Genomic DNA, 23,112 nt, shown 5'->3' on the forward strand with positions numbered 1-23,112 from the left:
AGAGAAAACCAACAGCTCAAGCATATACTCTAGCTATATATATACAGTCTCATAAAGTGTACATAAAGTATTTCACTTGCTACAGAAATCCAGACATGGCGTTTCTGTGGCCTGCTCCTGACCAGAGAGGTTTGGAAAAAATCAGCAGTTCAACTGGGTACAAATCGCTACTTTGAGACACAATGCAGCTGTGGTTTGGCAGAGGTACAGGAGAATGAGAAGTGAGATGGATGAGTGTCTCAGAATGGCTGTGTCCTAAATGCCTCAAGCTGCTCTGCGGGATGTAGACCATATGGGTTGTTTTGACGAGCCCCAGAGAGCTAACAAAAGCACTCCAAAGTGTACACAGGTATTCAAATACCGAGTTCTTTGTTTGAGGCACCAGGATTTGAATACTGTAATTCCTGTTTTGGTATTCATTACACAAATATTCATGCTGTGTTTTCAAATGAAGTTGGTGTGAAAACATATATACAAAAAAAGAGAAGAGCTCAGAGTGGCATTGTGCACTTCACAAAATTAGCACATTTTCAATGATTAAGTCTAAAAGTCAGTAGACACAGATGAGGGTCCTTAGATTCCCAGAATAAGACCATTTTACACCATAAGTGTTGCTGCACACTCAACCTTTCTATGACTAATAGTCCTTTTACACCTGACACTGCTCTGACCTGAGCCATTCATATATCTGTCATCATTCAATTGCTTGGTGGACAGAACATATATATGACTGCAATCACACAACAATAATCAATCTAGTTACGGACAATAGAATATAAGACGTTCATTTACAGTGAAAAAATAAAACAATAATTTATATATTTGGGGTAACAACAAATATCAGCTTATTGCCTGCTCATTAACATTTATGGATCTTTGAATATTAAATCTATACAGTATGAAAAAAGTGATTGTGATGCTCCAAGCGGCAGTATGCAGCTTTAATACAGATGGATTAAAACATGGTCTCATGTCCTTAAACATTTAACTAAAATGAGCTAAAGAAAAGAGTAAAAATGAAATACTTTCATTTGCATTTTTACTTTTTAAAGTTAACTGCATGTAACATGCTCATTATGTTCAATCTTTGTGAATGTACTGTCTATGCAGCTATATTTCCATATTGTCAGTATTATTTAAGGTATGTAGCTAAAGTATTTATGACAATACTTTTTCATATTGGCCATATGAATGGAGTTTAATGTCAGAAACAGCATAAACCACATGTGGCTTTTTCTGCAGATTTTTTAATGGGCATGTTCATCTTGTATATCCTACTGAAATAACAAATGCTCGAACAACACATTATATTTTATGTCCATCCATTCAAAAATATCTGCATCTCCAAGGCTACCTAAACTTAGATGTTTAATTGTTTGAATGTTTTATAAGATCCTAGGCTCTGGAACAGAACCTGAACACAAGCCTTTATTCCCCTGAGGGTGCAAGACACCTAATCACACTGCCTGCTGGAAATCAAGACAGAAAGAAGAAAGAGGGAGAGGGCGTCATAAAGAAGGGAGGAAAAAGAAAGAAGGCTATTTTTTTATGTAAGCCAAGATGAAAGGTGGTTAGCTGGGGGCAGGCCAGGTCATGGCCGGTGTGGTGGTGGAGACGGAGCTAAATGCAGAAAAAGCTGAGCAGCATGCCTCGCCACTTTAACTAACAATGCGCTGGGACGAAATTCTTTTCTGATTTTACCACCACATTTCCTGCTTTCCACGTTGAGAGAAACATGCAGCATGCAAGAGGACTGAGCATGGGTCACTGCTGCAGGTAGCGTAAATTATATGTGGATTACAATTTTAATTTCATTAGCAAAGTAATGAAACTTTATATTTAAAAGAAATATGTATATGTATATTGATTTTTGCTTTATATCAATGTACAGGTAGGCTTGTTTAACTGCTGAAAATTTTGTATATCGTGTATCGTGAGGCATTCAGTCTATAGTCCACTGACTGTAATCCAACTGAATTTCAGAAACTGGGGGGAGATTACCAACAAATTTAAGACTTTGGGTTTTCTTTTATATTCTTGGTTTTCTTCTCGTGACTTTATGTCGTTCTTCATGAGGTATTTCCTCTTGTACAGTATTTGGCTTGATATGATCTGTTATCTGTGGTTGTGTGTGTGTGTGTGTGTGTGTGTGTGTGTGTGTGTGTGTGTGTGTGTGTGTGTGTGTGTGTTGGGGTTTCTGAACTTGCATGGCTGTGTGAAGTGGTAAGTGATTAGTGGTCAGTGGTCAGTCTTCCACAAAAGCACAGACTGCAAACATTCAGGAACAGGGCAGCAGACAAAACTCTGTGAATGTGTTCATTAAAGAGAGTTCTGTCTCTTTGTCGCAGGGACGCTGGAAGCTTGGATCCTACCGTGGAGTATGTCAAGGTAAGATTTGCATTTGTGTGTGTATGTGTGTGTGTTTTGCTATTTCTGTTTAATGGCTCTTGACCTTGCATGCTAATGTACAAGGATGTGGTTTAAAGGGTTTTAGCAGAGTGGACAGTGTGGATATTATGTATGGGTTTATGTTAATGGTCTGCATAGGTCCTGTACTAAGTGATTACAGATCAGTAAGCTTAGATGTGTTACTAATAAAATTCACTATGGACCATATCTCTGATTATGTTCAAAAAAGATTCACACATACAGTGTTAGAAAAAAGTTCTGTAGATGCACAAACGCACACAGTTCCGCAAGGTACAAACCACACTAAATGTTTCTTCAAAATAATAACAACTGTCTTAAATGTACAAATATGTTCCTCTTACTTAAGCTCTGTTTAACAAAGGTCTATGGAAAATTAGTCCAAATACATTTTAGCATGATTTGATTTTCAAATTTAGGATCTTTTTCTCATTTACATGTAGTCTTAACTGGTGCTTTAGTAGGAAGAGCTGAGGACATGCAATCCCAAACCCCTAGAGAGCTGCTACTGAAACACAGGAAACACCAGAGTTTACATGAGCAACAAAACAAAAATTGGAGCACATAATTACATGTAAATGAGTTTGCTTGGAACTATATATGACTTTTTAGAAACTATTAAGAATTTTGCATTAATAAATAACCAAACACACTCCGTGTCACTGAGCACAGACAAGCAGGTTTTTGGAGGTTATAAAACAGCAGCACAATCTGTCCTCATAAGCTGTCCACAGACTGTGATACCAAGGAATATCATGTGATCCAGTTCTTATAAAGTCCTCCATCATTATCATCATCACCATCCACACAGTGACCTTGTTCCAAAGCTTTCGCTCAAGGGCTGTTGTTTCTGTAAATTGTGTGTTACCATGTGTATTGCCGGAATCACCTTTTTTTTGTGTCAGTTCACTCTGTCACCACACATCCAGCTCCCTCAGCCAGCCGAAATGCTATTTTTTTCACACACACTCAAACACTCACAAAAATCCTGATCATCTAAGGGTTTGCAGGTCTTTGTGAAGAGTAAACTCCTTACATGCCCACCTCAGACATACAGTACACACACACACACACACACACAGGGGCTGAATTTCATTCACCAGCACTCATAACACTGAAGCATTCCAGTTGATGAAGCACACAGTGAGTCAGATTGCTGACTGAATAGAGTCTGAATCACAATGTGATAGGATGTAACCGGATAATCCATGTATTATGAGATTTGAGTCAACCTCATAACAAAACTGCCTACTGCATGTCCAAAGCATGGAAATTTAAGATGCATAGGAAATTCAAATAAATTTGTGTTGTTTTCCATGTAAATAAACTACATGTAAAGGACGGCACATAATAACCACTATAAGTGGCTGTAGTGGCTGAACTGATTATCTAAGGAGTTTATATAGAGTATCAGATGTCATCTTTTAAAATCAGTGTCTTATTCAAGTCAAATAATTTTAATACCATACATTAAAACTAAGACCAATATAAAAATTCAGATGTTGAATTATATTTTTAATGTTTATCAGCTGCTAAAAAAGGGACATATCACTCATTATCATATCACTGATTTCTGTAAAGCTGCTTTGAGACAATGTCTGTTGTGAAAAGCGCTATAAAAATAAACTTGACTTGACTTGACTTGACTTGACTTGACTTGACTTGACTCAAAGGCCAGTGTAGGTTTGTAGATTAATGGTCAATGAAACGCAAGCCTTCAGCTTATATAATGTCTAAATCTGCAGTATTTAAGTGTGATTCAATGACGCAAGAGTGTTTTGGGAAATGTAAATCCTTATATACATGCAGGACCATCGAAACAAAAATTATGCTGAATCATTAAATTTATACTCAAAAGAGAGATGACTCTGCATGAATGTGTGGTCCAAAACATCTTTTATGCCAAGCCTACTACAAGTCCTACTTGGTTAATCCTCTAAGCCACTCGCTGTCCACATCTCCCTGGTAAAATGCACCCCGGCTTGGCCTCATTAGTTGGTCTAGAATTTCCTGTGATCTGCTAAAGTGACACTACAGCGACAGACACTTTATCATGTGTGACCCATGGACAAGTAGTAAGAGCAAATCTTTGTATCTCACTTTTACTAATGCACAGTATATGTGTACTGTAATACCACAACTATAAATCCATATATGACTTACACTATGAACTGACTCCTTCAAACGGTTTTTATAATTAATTAATATTCATATTGCTTTGAAGAAAACTGCTGCTGTTGTATTTGGTTTAGTCATCGTTTTACATCCCATCCCCTGCCTGGTTTAAACACTGCTGATATTGTTTTAACAGGAAGTCAATTTGAATGAATTTAAACATTGATCTATAGAAGACCATCACGTTCTGTGTTAGAAGGGGTGATGCCTGTTTAAGCTGCCCTTTAAGGTTAAATCAGGGATTTGTTCATTAGTGACGGAAAGTTAAAAATGTAACTTGGAGTCACTGATATAAAATTGTCATGATAGAGCCTTGGAACACAAGATCTCATCATACACATATAGACACTACACATGGCTTTAGGGCTCCACTCATTAAATCATTAAAAGATAAAAGATAATCCAACTTTTACAATGTTTATTACACTGCAAAAAAATAACAGCAAAAAAACACAATATATTATATATGTATATAAGTATATATAGTCTCTCTCTCTCTCTCTCTCTCTCTCTCTCTCTCTCTCTCTCTATATATATATATATATATATATATATATATATATATATATATATATATATATATATATATTTGTAAAAAAAAATATTTTTAACCCTAACCCTAACCCTAGATTTTTTTTAATGCCAATTATTTTTGCTAATTTTCTTTAAAATAGACAAGCTTAAATAAAAGTTGAAATTTGTAGGAAATAGGTTAGAAAGGAGGTCAACAGAACAAATAGAAATAGGTTGAATATTCAGGATATTTTTATTTTTGGTTTTACATTTATAGATATTTTCAGTATCTTGCAAATAATCTCACTTGCTAATATGTCCATTTTTGTGTTGTGTTTGATGTATATCTACTCAGTCATTGCTGATGATGTCTTATGAATATATCATGATTTGAAAGTATGGGCTAAAGAGAAATCAACTATAATATCATTATGTATATTTTAACTTATGGCTCTCAGTGGTTCTCCTGTTCTTTGCTCCACAATGAACAAATCTACTTTGCCCCATGTGGTACATGAGATAGGAATATGTGTCTATTTTTCTTTTCTTTGAAAGAGAAGGATGGATCAGTTCTGCTAACCCAGTTATATCAGACCTCTATAAGCAGACCGGCTTGCCGAAGCTGGTCATTTTGGTTAGAATAGTTCAAAATTCGTAATATTTTTGTACTACTGAGTTATCTTTATACACAGCATGGCATGATTAAGTGAAAGTGACAGGCATTGTTCTATCTTGTCCTCGCATTTCAGTGACGTCAATCTTTGGTCCAGCTAGTGTTGCATGTAAACCGGAGATCGCTTTTCTTCAGATGTGACATGAATATTATCATCAAAGAGTATTTGAAAGAGAAAAGGGAGAGATGGAGAGAACTGCATGGACAAGAGTGCCTAAAAATACCAGTGTTTCACTGGGTGGGGAATGCGGTGTTACCCCAGGGGGTTGAGGATGTTTTGGAGAAAGGGAGGCTGCATCATAAATTACAGTAGCAGAATTATACTCTTTATAGATGCAACCAGATAGTCTTTTGCCAATCAGGAAACAATGTCACTCTCAGATGTTTTTGAGCAAAAATCACTGGCTAGGTTAAGAAACAGGAAACAGTCATTATGATGACAAATTGAGAAGGAGGTAAGAAAAGTGGCAGCTACTTAACAAACGGCTGATCTCAATGTGACGAAGCAGAAACCTCTATCCAGGGCTGTTGAGAGACTTCTGTTTCTCACAAACACACAGCCAGTTGCACAGTAATCTACTAAGAGCTCATGAAAGAGCTTATGATGAACAATGCGCCTGTGTTCACGCTGTGAGATCTGCTGTACTCTGAGCCTTGTGAGAGACCCCTTCATCCTGGCTGAGCTCTGCGTCTCAGCTCACACAATTACAATGGCGTTTCAGGCAACCCATCAGACAGTCACTGACCAGTAGTTTCAGATTTTAGACTAGTTCTGTAATGCCTTCCAGCAGTGGATTTCATAACATGGATGATTAAGAGAACAGCTGGTCTTAAATCAGCACCTGAAGACAAATGATCCTTAGTAAGCCACATCATCTACCAACTTTAGATCTCTTTTAACTGGAGCAATTAGGCTTAATGGGTTAAATTGGTTAAGAATCACTGAAGGCCTTCATATACATTAAGAAAAAGAAAGATTTTTCATTAAGCAATGATAGATACTGCTGCAGAATTAGATTTGGCCATTACAGACATTTACAAAGTGGATCAATAGCACTATTTTAAACTGAGCTAAGAAGGGATGCTTGCAGTTTGGAAACAGATTCACACCCACTGTTCCTTTCTCTCTACAGCCATTGTGTCAGTGATGAGTGCAATAAAATTCTGCCTAACTGATTTTGGCTTGAAAGGTTTTCAACGCCAATCCCGTCACTCAGCTGCCGTTAAATACACCTGGTCTAAAACAAGGCCCGCACTCACCACGTCTGGAGCGGTGTACAATTTAAATAATGGTTCTCGTGTGCTTCCAGAAGGCACACCAGCCCAACAAATAAACACATCATGCAAAATGATTGGAATGAATAGATGTGAAAGAGATGTGAAGAAAATTTCTCTCACTGAAACTACATTACAAAGCCTGCTACGCTACTCCCTCTAGTGGTGATATCCGTTTATCACAGCAGTTTGATTAGAAAATCATGTTATAAAGGTGATAATGATGTTCATGATTTTTATATTAAAATTGTTTTTAAAAGTATTTAATTATAGCAACAGTTAACTGGTGTGCATATAAAAAAGTCTTTAAAATATTTACACTATTATGTAGCTTTGCTAGATCTTAAAATGACAAACAAGGCAATCTGATAATGTAGAAAAGTAGAAGACATTCATGGTTACAGAAAGCATTAGCATGAACATTATTATATTTTGTATTATATGTAAAAAGCATCCGTTTATTATTTTTTGAATGTATTTTTTTTAGACAGCAGCTTTAACAGATCTATTTACTTGGCAGAATTTGATGAAACCAAATTATTGCCTTGATATATTTAAAACTGTTATTTAAAAGTTACAGCTTCATTCCTGAATGTCATTGTTTTGCTGTTGACATGAGAACATGTGTAAAATATTGCGTGTGCAGTATTATAACACCCTGTTCCCATCCCAAATCTGTGAGACAGGAAGTTTGTCCTTGCCGTGTTCTAAGGTCCAGATATCATCACTGAGTTCACATGAATCTTTGTATATATAACATTTATATAATGTTATTTATCAACACGCAAATCGGAGGCACATAATTGCACTAAATGTTTTTCTCTCAGTGGAACAATGTCATAACTATAAGCCATTTTTATATTTGGATATCTTTCTTGCATTCCTTTCTCTAAGTTCTGTTTTTAAACACACTCATTTATTCTGTCACAACTAAAACACACTAGGCAGACTCCATTTCCCACTGAGCCATGCAAAAATGTATTTTCTTGCAGGGCTCGGGAGCTTTATTGTGTGTAATTAGCTAGTATGGTAGCTGACCCTCTGGGAGAACATTCCTGAGTGGTTCTTAGGGTGTGCCAGGGACTCATAATGTTTTTGTTTACCTATTACAAGTTATAAGAGGGGGGAAAAGAACAAGCATTGCTGATAGAAATCCAACCGTTTGAATCCCAAAATAAATTTGGTGCAATTAAAGTTAGTAACGATAGAAAGATCCCAGCTGCTCTGTTAAGTGTGGACTTCTTGATGCATTGGACATGCTGAATGTCCTTGTTTGTTAGTCTGTGCAGTGTATTTGAAAAGTGTACACTCAATTGTCTATGATGCTTTTAGGTTGGCCAACTAATAACACATACTGCTTTATAATTATGTAAGTGTATGTAGTTACAAATGTAGACAGGAAATCATTATATTTTTGTGGGATGAATAAAGTGATCTAACTATCTACCTAACCAAGACAACATTCTGTCATCATACTGAGCGATATCTTTAAATCTCCCAGACTTTCACAAGGTGCTCATGCTCATTCCAAATATCATTCAGCTAAAGACAAATTTCCCTCAGTGGTAATGGCAGAATTCCTAATACTCTTAACCAAGTAGCTAATCAAGAGAAAGTCCCAGTCTACCCTCACCCCATTTCATGAAAAGTCCCCTCTAGTTAGCCTTCAAGCTAAACAAAGTGCAATAACTCTAAGTGTTGTGTTAAGTCAGGGAAAGAGTGGCCGGTGTTTACAGCCCCACAGGGAGCGGTGTGGTCATTTGGTGCACCCTGCAGAGGATCACAGCAGCTGGGTGGCAGAACGGCATGGTGGGAAAGAGTGACCCCCGCTGGGTAATGTTTTATTCCATAAGCCCCCTACAGCCCTACTTCAGTTGAGTGCAGACTGAAACCGGACACTACCATGCTGCTCTCTGAACACTGAGCTGTCAGTTATGATCACAATGCTAACACTCTCGGTTGTATTAATGCATCACAGAGGCAGCACTGGCTGCTCTATAAATGTCACTTGTAATGTAAAACTAGTAGGAAATTTTGAAACTGTGTGAAATTTAAATCTTATTCATTCATCAGAAAAGCACTTACACAAACAGAGATTATGGCAATTATATCACTGCACTGTTGAATTATCAAATGCAAATTTCAAGGTGTTGTGTAGTCTTATAAAATGATCACACACACACACACACACACACACACACACACACACACACACACACACACACACAAAGACTTACCATATATATGACCAGAGTGACCTTGAAAAGGGCAGTAAACTTAATTTGCTTTAGGGGTGTCAGTGACCCTGTTTCCATCTGCTCTTTTCACACCACTTCTATTTGCATTGTTGTAATAAGATTTTATTTTTAATCATAGGCCATCATATATGTGTGTGTGTGTGTGTGTGTGTGCATGTGTAAATGTCTTTTGCAGTTAGATCAACTCCTATAATTTCATCATGATCCTGTGTTGTTCTCCTTTTTATGTAGTTTTATGTAAAAGATGGTTGCCTTATTAAAAATGTGCGTTAATACGGAGGCGTCGATTTCCTCAGAATTTCCAACTTTTGTAGTCACAGACAATGATGTTATGATGAAACGTGTGATGTTTTGGCCACTCAAAGGGACAGAAGTGTTCACACATGTAGGACATTTATCATAGCGTTTCTGAAACTGTTAGAGATTAAAATACATTTTAATTTGCATCTTATAAAGTTAATCTCTAGCAAGATATCTGTGTAAATATAATTAGAATTAAAATGAAGCATTAAAGTGTGTATAAAATAGTGACCAATAAAATAGCCAGAAGAAAAATTTTGTTCGGTGAGTATCACCAGAAACAGACATTGATTATTATTGGCTGTAAATGTGTATCTAGAATAGATCCACTTGTAGGAAATATACAAGGAGCTATTGAATACAACCTGGGCGCCGTTCTTTCAGTGGTGAGGCACAGAAACAGTCTCTGTCCACTGTTTCTCCTGACTTTCCCCTCCCATCTGTACTCCATCTCTCTTTTACTCCCTATAACACAACACACAAGACATACTTACCTTTTTTCCTCCCTCACCCCCTGATTGCTTCTCTACTACCACTTTCCCCCCCTTCTCTCTCTGCCAAAGAGGATGTTGTGTCTGTAAATGGCTTTGATTTGATTGGCTGGATCCTAGGGTCACATGGGAAAAGCCCATCTCCATACATGGATTGAGTGGGGCTTAGAAAAACGGCATGGGGAGGAATAGGCAACGCTGATCTCACACACACACACACACACACACACACACACACACACACACACACTGAACTAAACTGAGAAACCAACACAGACCCAGAGTCGTGAGCTTCCATAGAGTCATATGATGAATTTATGAGTTTTGGAGATGAGTTTTGGTGCCGCTCACTTTTTTACACGGAGGAATTATTGAGGCACAGAAATGTCTGAGAGATGCAGTGTTTTGAGGACCATCACTGCAGCCCTGTGCTGTTTCTACCAGAAGAACTCGGTCATGAGGGCCAAGGTGAGTAACAGCTATACCTGTTCTTACTTTTGCCCTGCACTTAAAGGATTCATTTTTCACATAGTACATAGTAATGCTGTTACTATCGTATACGGATACACTTAGTACACATTTAGCCTGGATTTCTACACATGCTGAAAGTTAAAGCAGTTAAGTACTGGGCAAATGTGCACTTGTCCATGTCAGTGCTGCTCTTAGAGAAGTGTGAAGGTAGAGATGTCAGAAGATATATGGGTGCTGTAAAAAGCAGGTTATTGCACCAGGTTTGCTCCGGCTCTTTATATCTGTTGCAGTATTCATTACAGTAAGTGAAGGTGTCTGACATCATCTGTGCCTCTTTGTGATCCATTTAGTGAAGTGTCTCTCTACCTATGTGTAAATGAGTTCATACATATAGATCAGCATTAATTAATATGATTTCATTCATTCAATGGCAACTTTAAATTCTAAAGTGAATGGGGTACAAGTAACCTGTTTTGTAGTTCTGATTAAAATGTGTTCAGCGTGTTGAATGTTAGATAGATGTGACACTGACATTCCAGTGCCAGACCTAATTTAGCTCCTTACATGTTGATACACACAGTATGACACTATGTAATGCAAGACTGGTCGCTATGTCATGAGGCAGTGAAAAATAAACATATTAATAGCATGGATATATTATTATTATTTTTTTTTATATATTTATATGTCAGTCGACTGAAATATTTAATGATTGTCAAGGACAAAGCATGAAGACAGAATATTCTTGTAAATGTTTTCAAATGAATTATTATTAATTATCAAATTAAATTTAAATTACATAAATCATCAGGACACCTGGAAACATGGACATTTTTAATTGCAGGATTTGTGCATCATGGCGGATTTTAGTGCTTGATTTGAGACTTGGCGCATCAGTAAAACAAATATATTGTGATTTTGAGTTTTTGGGATTTTTTAAATATATCTGAGTAAAGAAAGAAGGTTGTGAAGAAATGTGTGTTGCTTTGAAGGTTTTTTTTGCGTTTTATATTTATTTATTTATTTTATATTTTTAATCCCTTTAAAATTAATTAGCGTTAACGGTATTAACTCGTTTATTTTGACAGCACAAATAAATTAAAAATGTATGTCATAAGGATAGATAGATAGATAGATAGATAGATAGATAGATAGATAGATAGATAGATAGATAGATAGATAGATAGATAGATAGATGTGTGTATCGCTCTCTCTCTCTCTCTCTCTCTCTCTCTCTCTCTCTGTATATATATATATATATATATATATATATATATATATATATATATATATATATATATATATACCAGAGGCATTTTGGAATTAGTTTTGATTCCCTAAAAGGGGAAAAAAGTAACTAACCTTTCTTTTGCCTTCTGGCAGTTATTAATATGGTGATGAAGAACCCTGCTCGAGTTACTCCTGAAAAACTGTTTTCATGTAGATAAAACGAATGACTATTAAGAAAATGAGCCTTATCTAATTCTTCAAAGAAATCCTAGCATTCTAGATCCTAAAATCACTGGAAAAATTTGCCCAAAAATAACTGTCTGTTTATTATTTTGTGTCTGGCCTGGCAGTCCACTGGACCCTGGCAGGATCTGCTCAGACATTCAAGCTGATGCTTTTTTTCTGGAAAAGACTGTTCCTAAATATAGCACTTCCGACGTTTGGTGTGGCACTGGCCTGTTTTGGGGGTCATTGAGAACAAGAGAAACAGAGAGGGCAGTGTTCATGTTGGCTGCATGGCTTCTTTATTTCGACTGGGTGGCACAACCTTTCACACAGATGGGAGAGGAGTTAGCTAGCCATAAAGCCGGGTGGTGACCGAGTTCACATCATCTGGTCGAAAGTGACATAAAATGTTTTATTTTGATGCGAATGTGAAGGCGAAAAAGTAGGTGCAGGACAGCTGAAATAGAAAATGATAGCATGGTTTTAAATAAGCAGGCTTAGCAAACTGCTATATTAACATTTAGGATATATTAACACACTGCAGCGTCCTCATCACACACTGTGAGCTGGCAAAGGGATCATGAGTGTGACAGAAGTGTGAGATCAGCACAGATAGAAGACCGTGGGAAGCCCCTTAGCTGCTGACACAGCCTGGCAATCTCTCATCCATCACCACGAACAACTGTGGTCAGACATCACCTCCTGTATGACACTGTTTTAGAGGTCTAGATCATCACCATGTGACGTGCACTGTCTGTGTGGTCACTGGCATTGTGAAGCCACACTGGTGGTCACTTGTCTGTTACTGTACCTATATATATTGCAAAAGCTTGAAGTCAAATTAATTATTATGACTGGACAACAAATAAAACAATCAATGATAAAACAAAATATTGTTAAAATAGGTTTGTACTAAAAGTACACATAATAGTAAATGTACAGTATGTGTGCCAATGTTTTTTTTTTAAGGAACAATTTACTCTATAATCTGTGAGGCCATCAGCTGAGTCCTAAATAAAAATAGCTTTATTTAATTTTGAAATATTCTCTTTACTGAGCTAAAAGTTATTTTCTCAGGACTAGCTGAGAATAGTAATAGTAAAACCATGAGTGTATTTTACATGTATGACCTGGTCAGTTATTCAAACTCAAAACACAGCTCTTTTGTGTGTATTTTACTAAGTTTTAACAGTGTCAGTATAGGCCTAGTTTAGCTCTGTTTTCCACATTGCTAGCATGTTCTTTAAACAAGCCAAGATTGTTTGTGTGTGCCAGTGTCTATAGCCAGACCACGCTGGATGAGACTGTACATCATCATCATCATCATCATCATGGTCCTTAGTGTTTCATCAGTTATCAGTGCTTAAACGAGAGGTCATCTACTTTTGTATGTGAGGATTTGTGCTGTAAAGTCTCTCCAACTACAAAAACCACAATCTACACGGAATGCAGTGTGCTGAAGGAAATACTGTAAAGAAGACAGTTAAAAGTGATCTGAGCCAGTTGCCCCTGGCCCCAATTCACACTCCATGCACCCTCCTTAGGCTCAGACAGAACTGATTTGGACTGATAGTTGAGAGAAGAAATATTTTGTAACCTTTGAATTGAATTGATTGTGCCTACAGTAAAGATTAAACAGAAACATGTAATGTAGATATAAATAGAAAGAACGTCAGAAGAATTGGAGCATAATATTTGGAAAGGTTGATAGAAAAAGAGAAAAATAGGGCATCTAAATCCAAGTGTAATGGCAGTTCCATATTATTAGACTTCAGCCAAACAACCAAACATGGGTGTGTTAGACAGTTGGAGATTCAGGTACATCAAAGAAAGCACTGTGCTATCTATCTATCTATCTATCTATCTATCTATCTATCTATCTATCTATCTATCTATCTATCTATCTATCTATCTATCTATCATCTATCTATCTATCTAAAAGAGAGGAAACGAAAAACAACCTTGCAATCACTTTAAAAGGGTCATAAATCCCCAGTAGGCATCCACCAACCAGCCCATTCTCTGATTTCTGCCATTCCCCTTGGGCTTTGCTTTGCCTGAGTAAAGCATGCATGGACACAGGAGACAGGACAGGACAGGGAGATAGGGTGATGTGGATGGAAGCTTGTGGGTTTTGAATCCCAAAGGACTAAATACTCAGATGGACCACTTACATTGATGTGCCTCAGAGTTTACTTTAGCTCAGGAAGGGTAAAACTGTATATGAGGGCACATGAGACTGCGACTGCCCACTAATTGCGCTGAAAACCTCTAGAGAGACCTGGTATCTTCATCCAATGCTTATCTTTGAGGTTTCACAGGAAGTCATGTGAGGAAAAACTGGCTAATGTGGTGGGAATTTAATGTTGGTGTATGAATTTATATATACGCAAGTTCATTTGTATCTACATGGTGTCTTAAAGGAGCGTTGGATAGTTTCAACACATTTACTAATACATATAGTATATATTTATAAAGGATCACTGATCACACAGGCATCTCTAAAGTTACTTATTGACATGAACCACATCAATGCACATGTTTGTAAAGGTCAGTGTTATGAAACGCAGTAGCATGCTGGTGTTTGAATTGATGCACTTTGATAACGCCATTTCTTGATGAAAAGATTAACAGCACTCACAGTGACCTGGAGCCACCCTTAACTAGCCATGCTTTCACTATTTAAAAAAGTTTATGGCCTCAATGCACTTTAAAATGCTGCTGAGCTCACTCTCATAACTCTTAAGCCATGCAGGAATGGCGTACAGCAGACTGAATGCTCTTAAGATGCCAGAAAATCCAACAGCAACTGGCACAAAAATCACATATTATATTGTTCAAATAAAATCCGCCAGCAGAGACTCCGAACTATTAGAATAGACGTAAAAAGTAAATTAGTTTAAGTAACACTAGTTACTTACACTGGTATCCATTGGAAATTTGTGTATTTCAATGCTTCATTTGATCCACATGTTGCTTAAATGCTGTGATGATTACAAAGAAAACAAGGACAAAACAACCAGTTTCCAATGGAATCTCCAACCAATTGAAAAGTATGTGTTGTCTGGTGGCTGTAATTTGTGGCTTGTGGGGTGATGGTTCGGCCCGCTGTTGACTAAATTGTGAGAGAGCACCACCCGTCTCTTGCTACAATACCAGTGGAATCTAGGTTTATTTCCGTCATGGGCTTTATATTTATTATGAAAAAGAAAAAAATTATATATATATATATATATATTATAAGCATGGGAGATGCTAAGCATAGAGATCAACCTACACATAGGGCAGGGCTGTCAGCTGTTGCAAATTAGTTCCTGGAGATGTTTAAAATTCTTGTTTTATGACGTTTTCATTTTTTCTAACGTTTTACTGTTATGTTTTACTTATTACATTTCCTGTTTTATTACATTTCACATTTGCTAATTTTATCATGAGAAATCTCTAATGGCTGTGCACTATTCAGAGCAAATACAGTTAGCATTCAGATCCTGATTAAATAAACTGTTCCACTTAAGGGAAAGCCCTTAATGTAAAGTATACTTTCAAATAAAAACAATAATTTCATGCTCATTTTTAGATAATTTAATTCAGTACAACCCAAATATGGCTTTGCCAATCTATCCATTGGAATAAACATACTCGAATTGGGAATTACTAGGCTTTTCCTCCAAGCTGCATTTTGTAAAATAAATAGGATATACAGGGTTTGCTACTGGATGCGTTTAAAAATGTTCTTTATTTAAATAATTAGTAAAAGGCTAACATCATGATAGATGATTAATTTGCATCGAACACACAACAGAGACAAAACAAGTGAGTGTTTCACCCAGTCTTTCAGGTTTGACAGAAAATAAAACAAGCCATTGTGCTCCTTTAAACACTTCAACGACCAAAGAACATTGTATTTCAAAAGCAACCACTTCCTCTGCATTAGGAGTACATTTCTAAACCTTTCATGTGGTTTAGAATGAAGCTTGGGAGCTGTACCCCTACACTTGTTGCTTTAAATAAAAACACGATTTTTTCATGACTCCAGTGTTGAGGTACTTCAACTAAAAATTAGTGGTTGCAAGGAGCTTGATAGGTGGAAGGAAGAAATGAAGGGAAGTAGAAAGAAAAAAGAGTGAGATATAGGAAGTATGAATATAAAAATATAATATATAAATAAATGAATAAGAAGGGAAAGAATGAATAGCTGTGATGTGTGTGACAGCAGAGCCACTGATGGGTCTAAAGTCCTTTGAAACATCAGCAGTGGCAGCTGGAATACATTTAGTGAACTTAAAAGCTTTATTGTTGATAAAAAAAAGACTTTTAAATTGCAGTATAGACAATGTTTTGGACTAAATTAATTAAGAATTAGCATGAAGAAGTGGTAGATCAGTGGTTGAGATGCCAACAGGTTGAGATATGGGCAACTGCTTAATGCTATATGTGTAAATGTATTAGGAGAGAAAGACAAATATAAGGCGTTTGCCTTGATGCCTGTACTATCTGATAGGTCAGTCATCTGCTAAGGCAGAGCTTCATTAACTACAAAGGTACACAGCACATGTATTTACTTTGCAATGTTACTGACATTGATTATAAATCTCTAAGGATAAACTCCAGTAGGTAAGATGGAATAAGGTACTATTGGAGAAAGCCTAGATAGTCAATAACTCCTCAACCATATGTAAATGGAACCTATATTTTAAATCAGAAAACATTTATAAATCGACTTATTTGTCCACAAATTGCTCCCCCTCACCCTAGGCGAAGTCTTCCTTCTGCCTTCAGTTTTATTTACAGGCTGGATGACTGGATTATGCGATAAACAGGACAACAAATAATACATGTCCTCTGCCCTCAACAATCAGCCGGATTAAAGCATGTCAGAAGGCAGCATTGTATGTGAACATGACTCGAGGCCTTCCTGCCTCTGAATACAGACTTATTTCTGTTTTACACACACACAAAATTTATTCATGCTTTGTCTTTTTTGTTTCCTGCATCAATGACATCACCACAAACGTCTTTTAGTTATACATATACGCAGCCGGATCCAGCTGAGTAGCAGTATATCAAGCCATAAAATCTATTTTAATCCAAAGGGCTACAGGGACACACTCTTTTAAACGAGCCACACTAATAAAATACGCTGCTACATGAGGTGTGGTTATGTGTAAGTGCATGCGTGCGTAAGCCAGTTCCCCGCTCGGTTCATTAAGCGCTTGATGAAACAAACTGTCATTGCTATATCAGTCGGAGTTTCCACTACACAAAGCAAACAAAGCGCACAAATTCGCTCCTAATTTCCTGCAATTCTCTGCTAGTTTTATATACCGTGTAACACACAGGGTCACAAAACAAAATGTGAAGTGGTGCAAAGTTCTTGCTCGTATAGCCAGATTTAGCCTGAGGTTAAGCACTGATACCACATGAAACAGTCTTGGGCATGAAGCTAGTAGTTTCTAGACTCTGAGGTTGGGTACCACACATAGCAAGTATTCCAAACGTTCGGCGAACAGGATGAACAAGCGAGAATGCTCTTTAAATAGCTGGTCCCCAACCTGATGTTTGCCCTCCTGTAGTCAGATAATAGCGATCGGTGCTCCAAGAAGAAAAACATAGTATACAGTGAATCATAAGATCTTTTTTTGGAAACCAATTACACACAGTTTCAGCCGAACTAAACCAGGTAAACAACAAAGAACTCAGGTGAATGTGAATCAAATAGGTCTCATCCAGTGTATTTTTCAATTACACTAAGTGTTCTGAGTCCAGCAATATTTTGTCCTTCAGAAAATATAGTATACTTCAGTACATTGTAAGTGTAGTATATTGTATGTACATACTATGTACTGTACATTTATCATTTACCTAAATATATGTATTTTATGTCCTTTATAAAAAGAAAGAGAAAGTTTGGTATAAAAAGTGGGAAAGAAAAAGAAAAAATAATGGAAGAAATAAATAAGAAATGAAGGCAGAACAGACAAGGACAGAGGGAAGAGTGCACTACACAGTCCACATGGGATGTGCATTTGAATTCAGAGCTGTTGTCTGGTCGGCTGTGACACTCATGACATCAGCAGGTGTGGCTGCTGGAATTCAGAAAGCATGGCGTCTTTTCACTCCCTTGTCAATCATAGTGACAGCCAATAATGTGCACTTGTCAGCTCATGTATGTGAAAGACTGTGGATATCCCTAAGCACATCTTCAATCCCACCCTCACTGGTTGGTAGCTGTTGATTGAGAGCTGGCTGGTGGGTTGGTATTGGCGGGTGACCAAATTCAATTAAGGAGAACATGAGGAGAAAACGAAAAAAAAGAAAGAGAGGAAAGGAAGCCCACCCTTCCTGTGTGCAAACCTTGATTTAGAAGCCAGATCTTCGACACATGCTGCAACTCCATTCTGAAAGAGGTTTAAATATAAAAATAGTTTTTGTTTATCGTCACATCGCGCAAATTTAAATTATCGCCTGAAGTTTTATGCTGTAAAACCAAGCTGATATGAATTCAGGCAATGAGAAATAAAAATGTCTTCAGTAGATACACAATAGAATTACCTTTTTTTAAAATAAAAGTTTGGGATTAACTTTGCTTATATAAAACTCTAATAATGCAATAGTTTACCTGGCATGTAGGTGTATTTTTCGAGTAGATAAGGATCATAAAATTTTGTGCTTTTTGAACATCCCATTCCACATTTAGAGCCCATTTGCTATTTTAACAACCTCCACTCTTCTGGGAAGATGTTCTACTAGATTTTAAAGAGTGCTTGTAGAGATTTTTGATAATTCAGTCATAAGGATGTGAGTAAAGTCAGATACTGATGAAGGTGATGAGGCCTGGGGTGCAGTCAGCATTTCAATTTATCCCAAAGGTGTTCAATAGGGGTGAGGTCAGAGCTCTATGGCAGACCACTTAAAATGTTCTACTCCAACCCATGCATCTACTCCAACATGCATTGTGTCTTCATGGAGCCTACTTCATGCACATGGTATAGTCATGTTGAAACAGGTTTGGGTCTGAAGTGAAGGGAACATTTTATGTTAACACATCCAAAGCCTTGCTATAGACTTGTGTGTCTCCAACATCGTCGCTCTGGATAAGGGCGTCTGCTAAATGCCGCAAATGTAAATGTAAATGTAGTAACAGCTTAAGAAATAATAACATATGGCTGGAAAAGTCAGGTGTCCCAATACCCATATATTGTATTTTAAAAAGAAACACTTATTTTAAAAGAATGTTAGTATTAATGGTGTACTTCTCTTCCAATATACACTGTGTTATAAGAACAGTAAGTATATTAGGATAAAAGTATAAATAGTAACAACAGTCTGAATTTTTTTACTAGTTTAAGGGAAACGATTAAGGAAGTCAGACAGAACTTTCAGTACTTTTGTTGCAAATCTGCAGGTTAGTTCTTGCTTAAGTGTGGATGCTGTGTATGTGGGTGCGTATGTGCATGTGTGTGTGTGTGTGTGTGTGTGTGTGTGTGTGTGTGTGTGTGTGTGTGTGTGTAGGGGACACTTTCTATTTGACTGTGCCTGCTATAAACGGTTACTCAATGCCCCTGTATACTATTGACAAGTTATCTAATTCACAGAAATAAACTTGTATTGAATTTTCAATAATGATTTGCCAATTGACTAATAAAAATAAATCCTACTGATTGTAACCAAGAGACCAGTATAAAGAAGTTTCATCAGCTCTGGCCTACATTATCATTTTATATATTAAAGGTGATATAATATATTGACGGTAATTCCCACTCAATCCCCGATTTATTACTCAACGCTCCTCTGGTTTCTACAAAGAAAATCTCTCACAAAAAAAAGGATGAGTCAGATGGGAAAGTAGGTTTTATTTGTGTGCATGTGTGTGTGTGTGTGTGTGTGTGCACCTACAGGTAAGGGTAGGGCACATTGCCGCAGAGCCTATCAGAGGTTAGGATACAGTAAAAGGGGAGGGTTTTGGGTCACAGAAAGCATGAACATGTACCAGGCGTACTGAAAGTGACACTGGCAGTAGATAGAGGCAGGGTTACAATAAATAAAAAGAAAAGAAAAAAATAAAACAAGTGAGCACAAGGGAAGGAGTTAGGTGTGAAGATTGCTTTGTGGCACCATCACACATACAGTGTTTATGGAACAGTCATGGATTTGAGGACACTGAAAGACTTAGTTGTTCCTATTTATGTGCAGTTCTCCAGGGACAAGCATATCATGGATGGAGCTCCAGAGAAGCTACGCCGGGAGCTGGAGGAAGAGCTAAAACAGTGTGGGGAGGAACCTCACAGCCATGCATGGTACCATGGAGCCATTCCAAGACAGGTAAACTCACAGTGATACACATAAAAATGAAGGATAAGAAAGTGCTTTTTGTGTTTTGTGACTATAGGAATTTTTTATCTGAGAGAGAATTGAGCATAAATTCAGTATTACTAAAATACAGCACTCACTTTTCTGCTTCTTCAGCTGAGCACAGCTTATCATATTTTGTTGTTCTTGTGAAGTGAGATCTGATCTCTAGCAGAGGATCATTCAGTCTGTTTATAAAACATGATAATGAAAGAAATACATGCGTTGTTTTCATTTCATCCTTGAGACGAGGTTAGTCTACAACTATATGGAAGGCACCTTTGACGTTGGTTACACTTAAAACTTGTGGCTAATTTTAGTACACCTGCAATACGGTGAACTGAATGACCTGTGCTTAGTTTCTATTGTTGCGAGATTCTCGCAGAATGCAGCTTGTAACAAAAGTTCACAGAACACTATTCAGTTTGTAGGAGTCAAACCTGCTTAGAACTGGTAGAGCCACATTTAAATATAAAAAGCACACGTGTTTTAAGCACAAAACCTGTCAGCGGAGCATGTCGTACCCTTTAAATCTTTACTAGCATTCTTGTTATTTGTCTTTCAAAATAATATTCAACCTAAAAGTTATTCAGCTGGAATTGTTTCTACACAGACTGAAATCTAGATGCACTTCAACACTTCTGTGTGTTCACTAGAGACGTACCAGACACCAGTCACAGCCCCAGTGTATGTTTTACTGTGCACATAGCAAATGTAGAGGCTGAGTCTCATGCTAATTTGCACACTTTGGTCATAAACCATTAAGGATAGATACAGTATCTCACAAAAGTGGGTACACCCTTACATTTCGGCAACCATTTTAGTATATCTTTTCAAGGGAGAATACAATAGAAATGAAACTTGGATATATTTTAGTGTAGTCAATGTGCAGATCGTATGGCAGTATAGATTTACTCTCCTCTAAAAATAACTCAACATACAGCCATTATTGCCTGAAAAGCTGGCAACAAAAGTGAGTACATCCTAAGTGATGGCAGCTGTTTGTCGTGTAACCATGCAAAGCCACATGTCCTATTCATCAGGTTCATGTTTTTGTCTGCTAGACAGGACCCTTCAAATTTGTGTATTTGAGCAGTTAAAATTTGGTGCATTGGGAACAATTCTCTTATACTGACCACTGGATGTTTAACGTGACACTTCACGTCATAGACTCCCTGAGAATTTCAAAATTATAATTGTTGTGCTCCACAAAGATGACCCAGACTATAAGAAGATTGGTAACACCCTGAAACTGAGTTACAGTTCAGTGGTCAGGGTCATACAGAGATTTTCTAAGACGGATTCCAATCAAAACAGAACTCACAAGGCTCAATAAAAGAAGTTGAGTCCTCATGCTGTGCGTCAGGTGCAGAAGCTGCTTCAAAAAACAGACGCATGAGTGCTGCCAGCATTGCTTTAGAGGTTGCAGAAGTGATAGGTCCGCTTGTCATTGTTCAGACCATACGCCGCACACTGCAACAAGTCGGTTTGCATGGCCGTTGTCCCCGAAGAAAGCCTCTTCTGGAGCTGGCTCACATGAAAGCTCACAAACAGTTTCTGGAGACAACCTGTCTAAGAGCAGGAATTACTGGAACTATGTCCTGTGGTCTAATGAGACCAAGTTAAACTTGTTTGGCTCAGGTGGTGTCCAGCATGTGTGGTGACCCACTGGTGAGGAATACCTAAAAAATTGTGTCATGCCTACAGTCAAGCATGGTGGTGGTAGCATTATGGTCCGGGGCTGCATGAGTAGTGGTAGTGTGGAGTTGCAGTTCATTGAAGGAACATAGATGTACTGTGACATTCTGAAGCAGAAAATGATGCCCTCCCTTCAGAAACGGCAGAACGGCAGATTCCAACATAATAGTATGCCTCCAGACCTGACCATATTGAGCACCTGTTGGGCATCCTCAAGTGGAAGGTGGAGAACATGTGTCTAACATCCAGCAGCTCCATGATGTCATTGTTGAGGAGTGGAAAAGGATCCCAGTAACAACCTGTGCAACACTGTTTAAGTCCATGCCCAGGAGGATTAATCTTCAGAGGACAGTAAATCTGTACTGCTGTACAAGCTACACATTGACTACACTAAAATATATCCAAGTTTAATTTCTATAGTATTGTCCCTTGAGAAAATATAAGAAAATGGTTCCTGAAATGTGAGAGGTGTACTTACTTTTGTGAGATACTTTAGATAATAATCATGTAATCATATTAATAAAACTTCCTCTGACTTTTAAGCATAAAACCTCCTGGATCAGACATGATTCGTCTGGCTGGCCATAATCAAAAGTATATATCATGTTTAGAAACGACAGATGAGCAGCTTTAAACAGAAACGAGTCTGACCTGCTCAACTGAAGGAGATTAAACTAATGACACTTGACGAAAAAAGGGAAGCGAGTCAGTGACTGATGCCATTTCTAGGAAATGATGCCGGTTGTGATTTGTTGGCAGGAACGTCTGGAAAGTGCTGTGCAAGTTGTAAAGCGGGAAAAAATCAAAGTTAAATATTGTTGAGGAAATAAGGGTTTATGTTATTACTGGGCAGGTAATAACTTGCAGTACAAGTCCACCTGGAAAAGTGAACTAGCAAAACAGTGTAGTGTAAATAAATCAGTTTAACCAAACAAGTTGCTTCCTTTGTCATACAATGAACAGTGGTGCAAACATAAAGCAGTCTAACACCAACACCTCTGCTCACTTTTTTAATGACAAAAGACTA

General features: G+C 37.5%; 1 protein-coding gene across 5 annotated transcripts in view; it reads left to right on the forward strand.

The window, feature by feature from the left end:
* The window catches only part of bcar3 (BCAR3 adaptor protein, NSP family member), a 43,127-nt gene that overhangs the window by 13,281 nt on the left and 6,734 nt on the right, over positions 1-23,112 (forward strand). For 2 of the 5 annotated variants that reach the window (XM_046872334.1, XM_046872333.1), the window contains exons 3-4: positions 2,349-2,388; positions 20,232-20,360. In XM_046872334.1, the coding sequence (XP_046728290.1) occupies positions 2,349-2,388; positions 20,232-20,360 (169 nt within the window). Of the gene's footprint in view, positions 1-1,392; positions 1,777-2,348; positions 2,389-10,363; positions 10,581-20,231; positions 20,361-23,112 lie in introns of those variants that run through there. The other 3 variants (XM_046872337.1, XM_046872338.1, XM_046872335.1) reach the window with 3 other exon arrangements.

This window comes from Silurus meridionalis, chromosome 17, assembly GCF_014805685.1.
Source record: "Silurus meridionalis isolate SWU-2019-XX chromosome 17, ASM1480568v1, whole genome shotgun sequence".
Taxonomy (NCBI): domain Eukaryota; kingdom Metazoa; phylum Chordata; class Actinopteri; order Siluriformes; family Siluridae; genus Silurus; species Silurus meridionalis.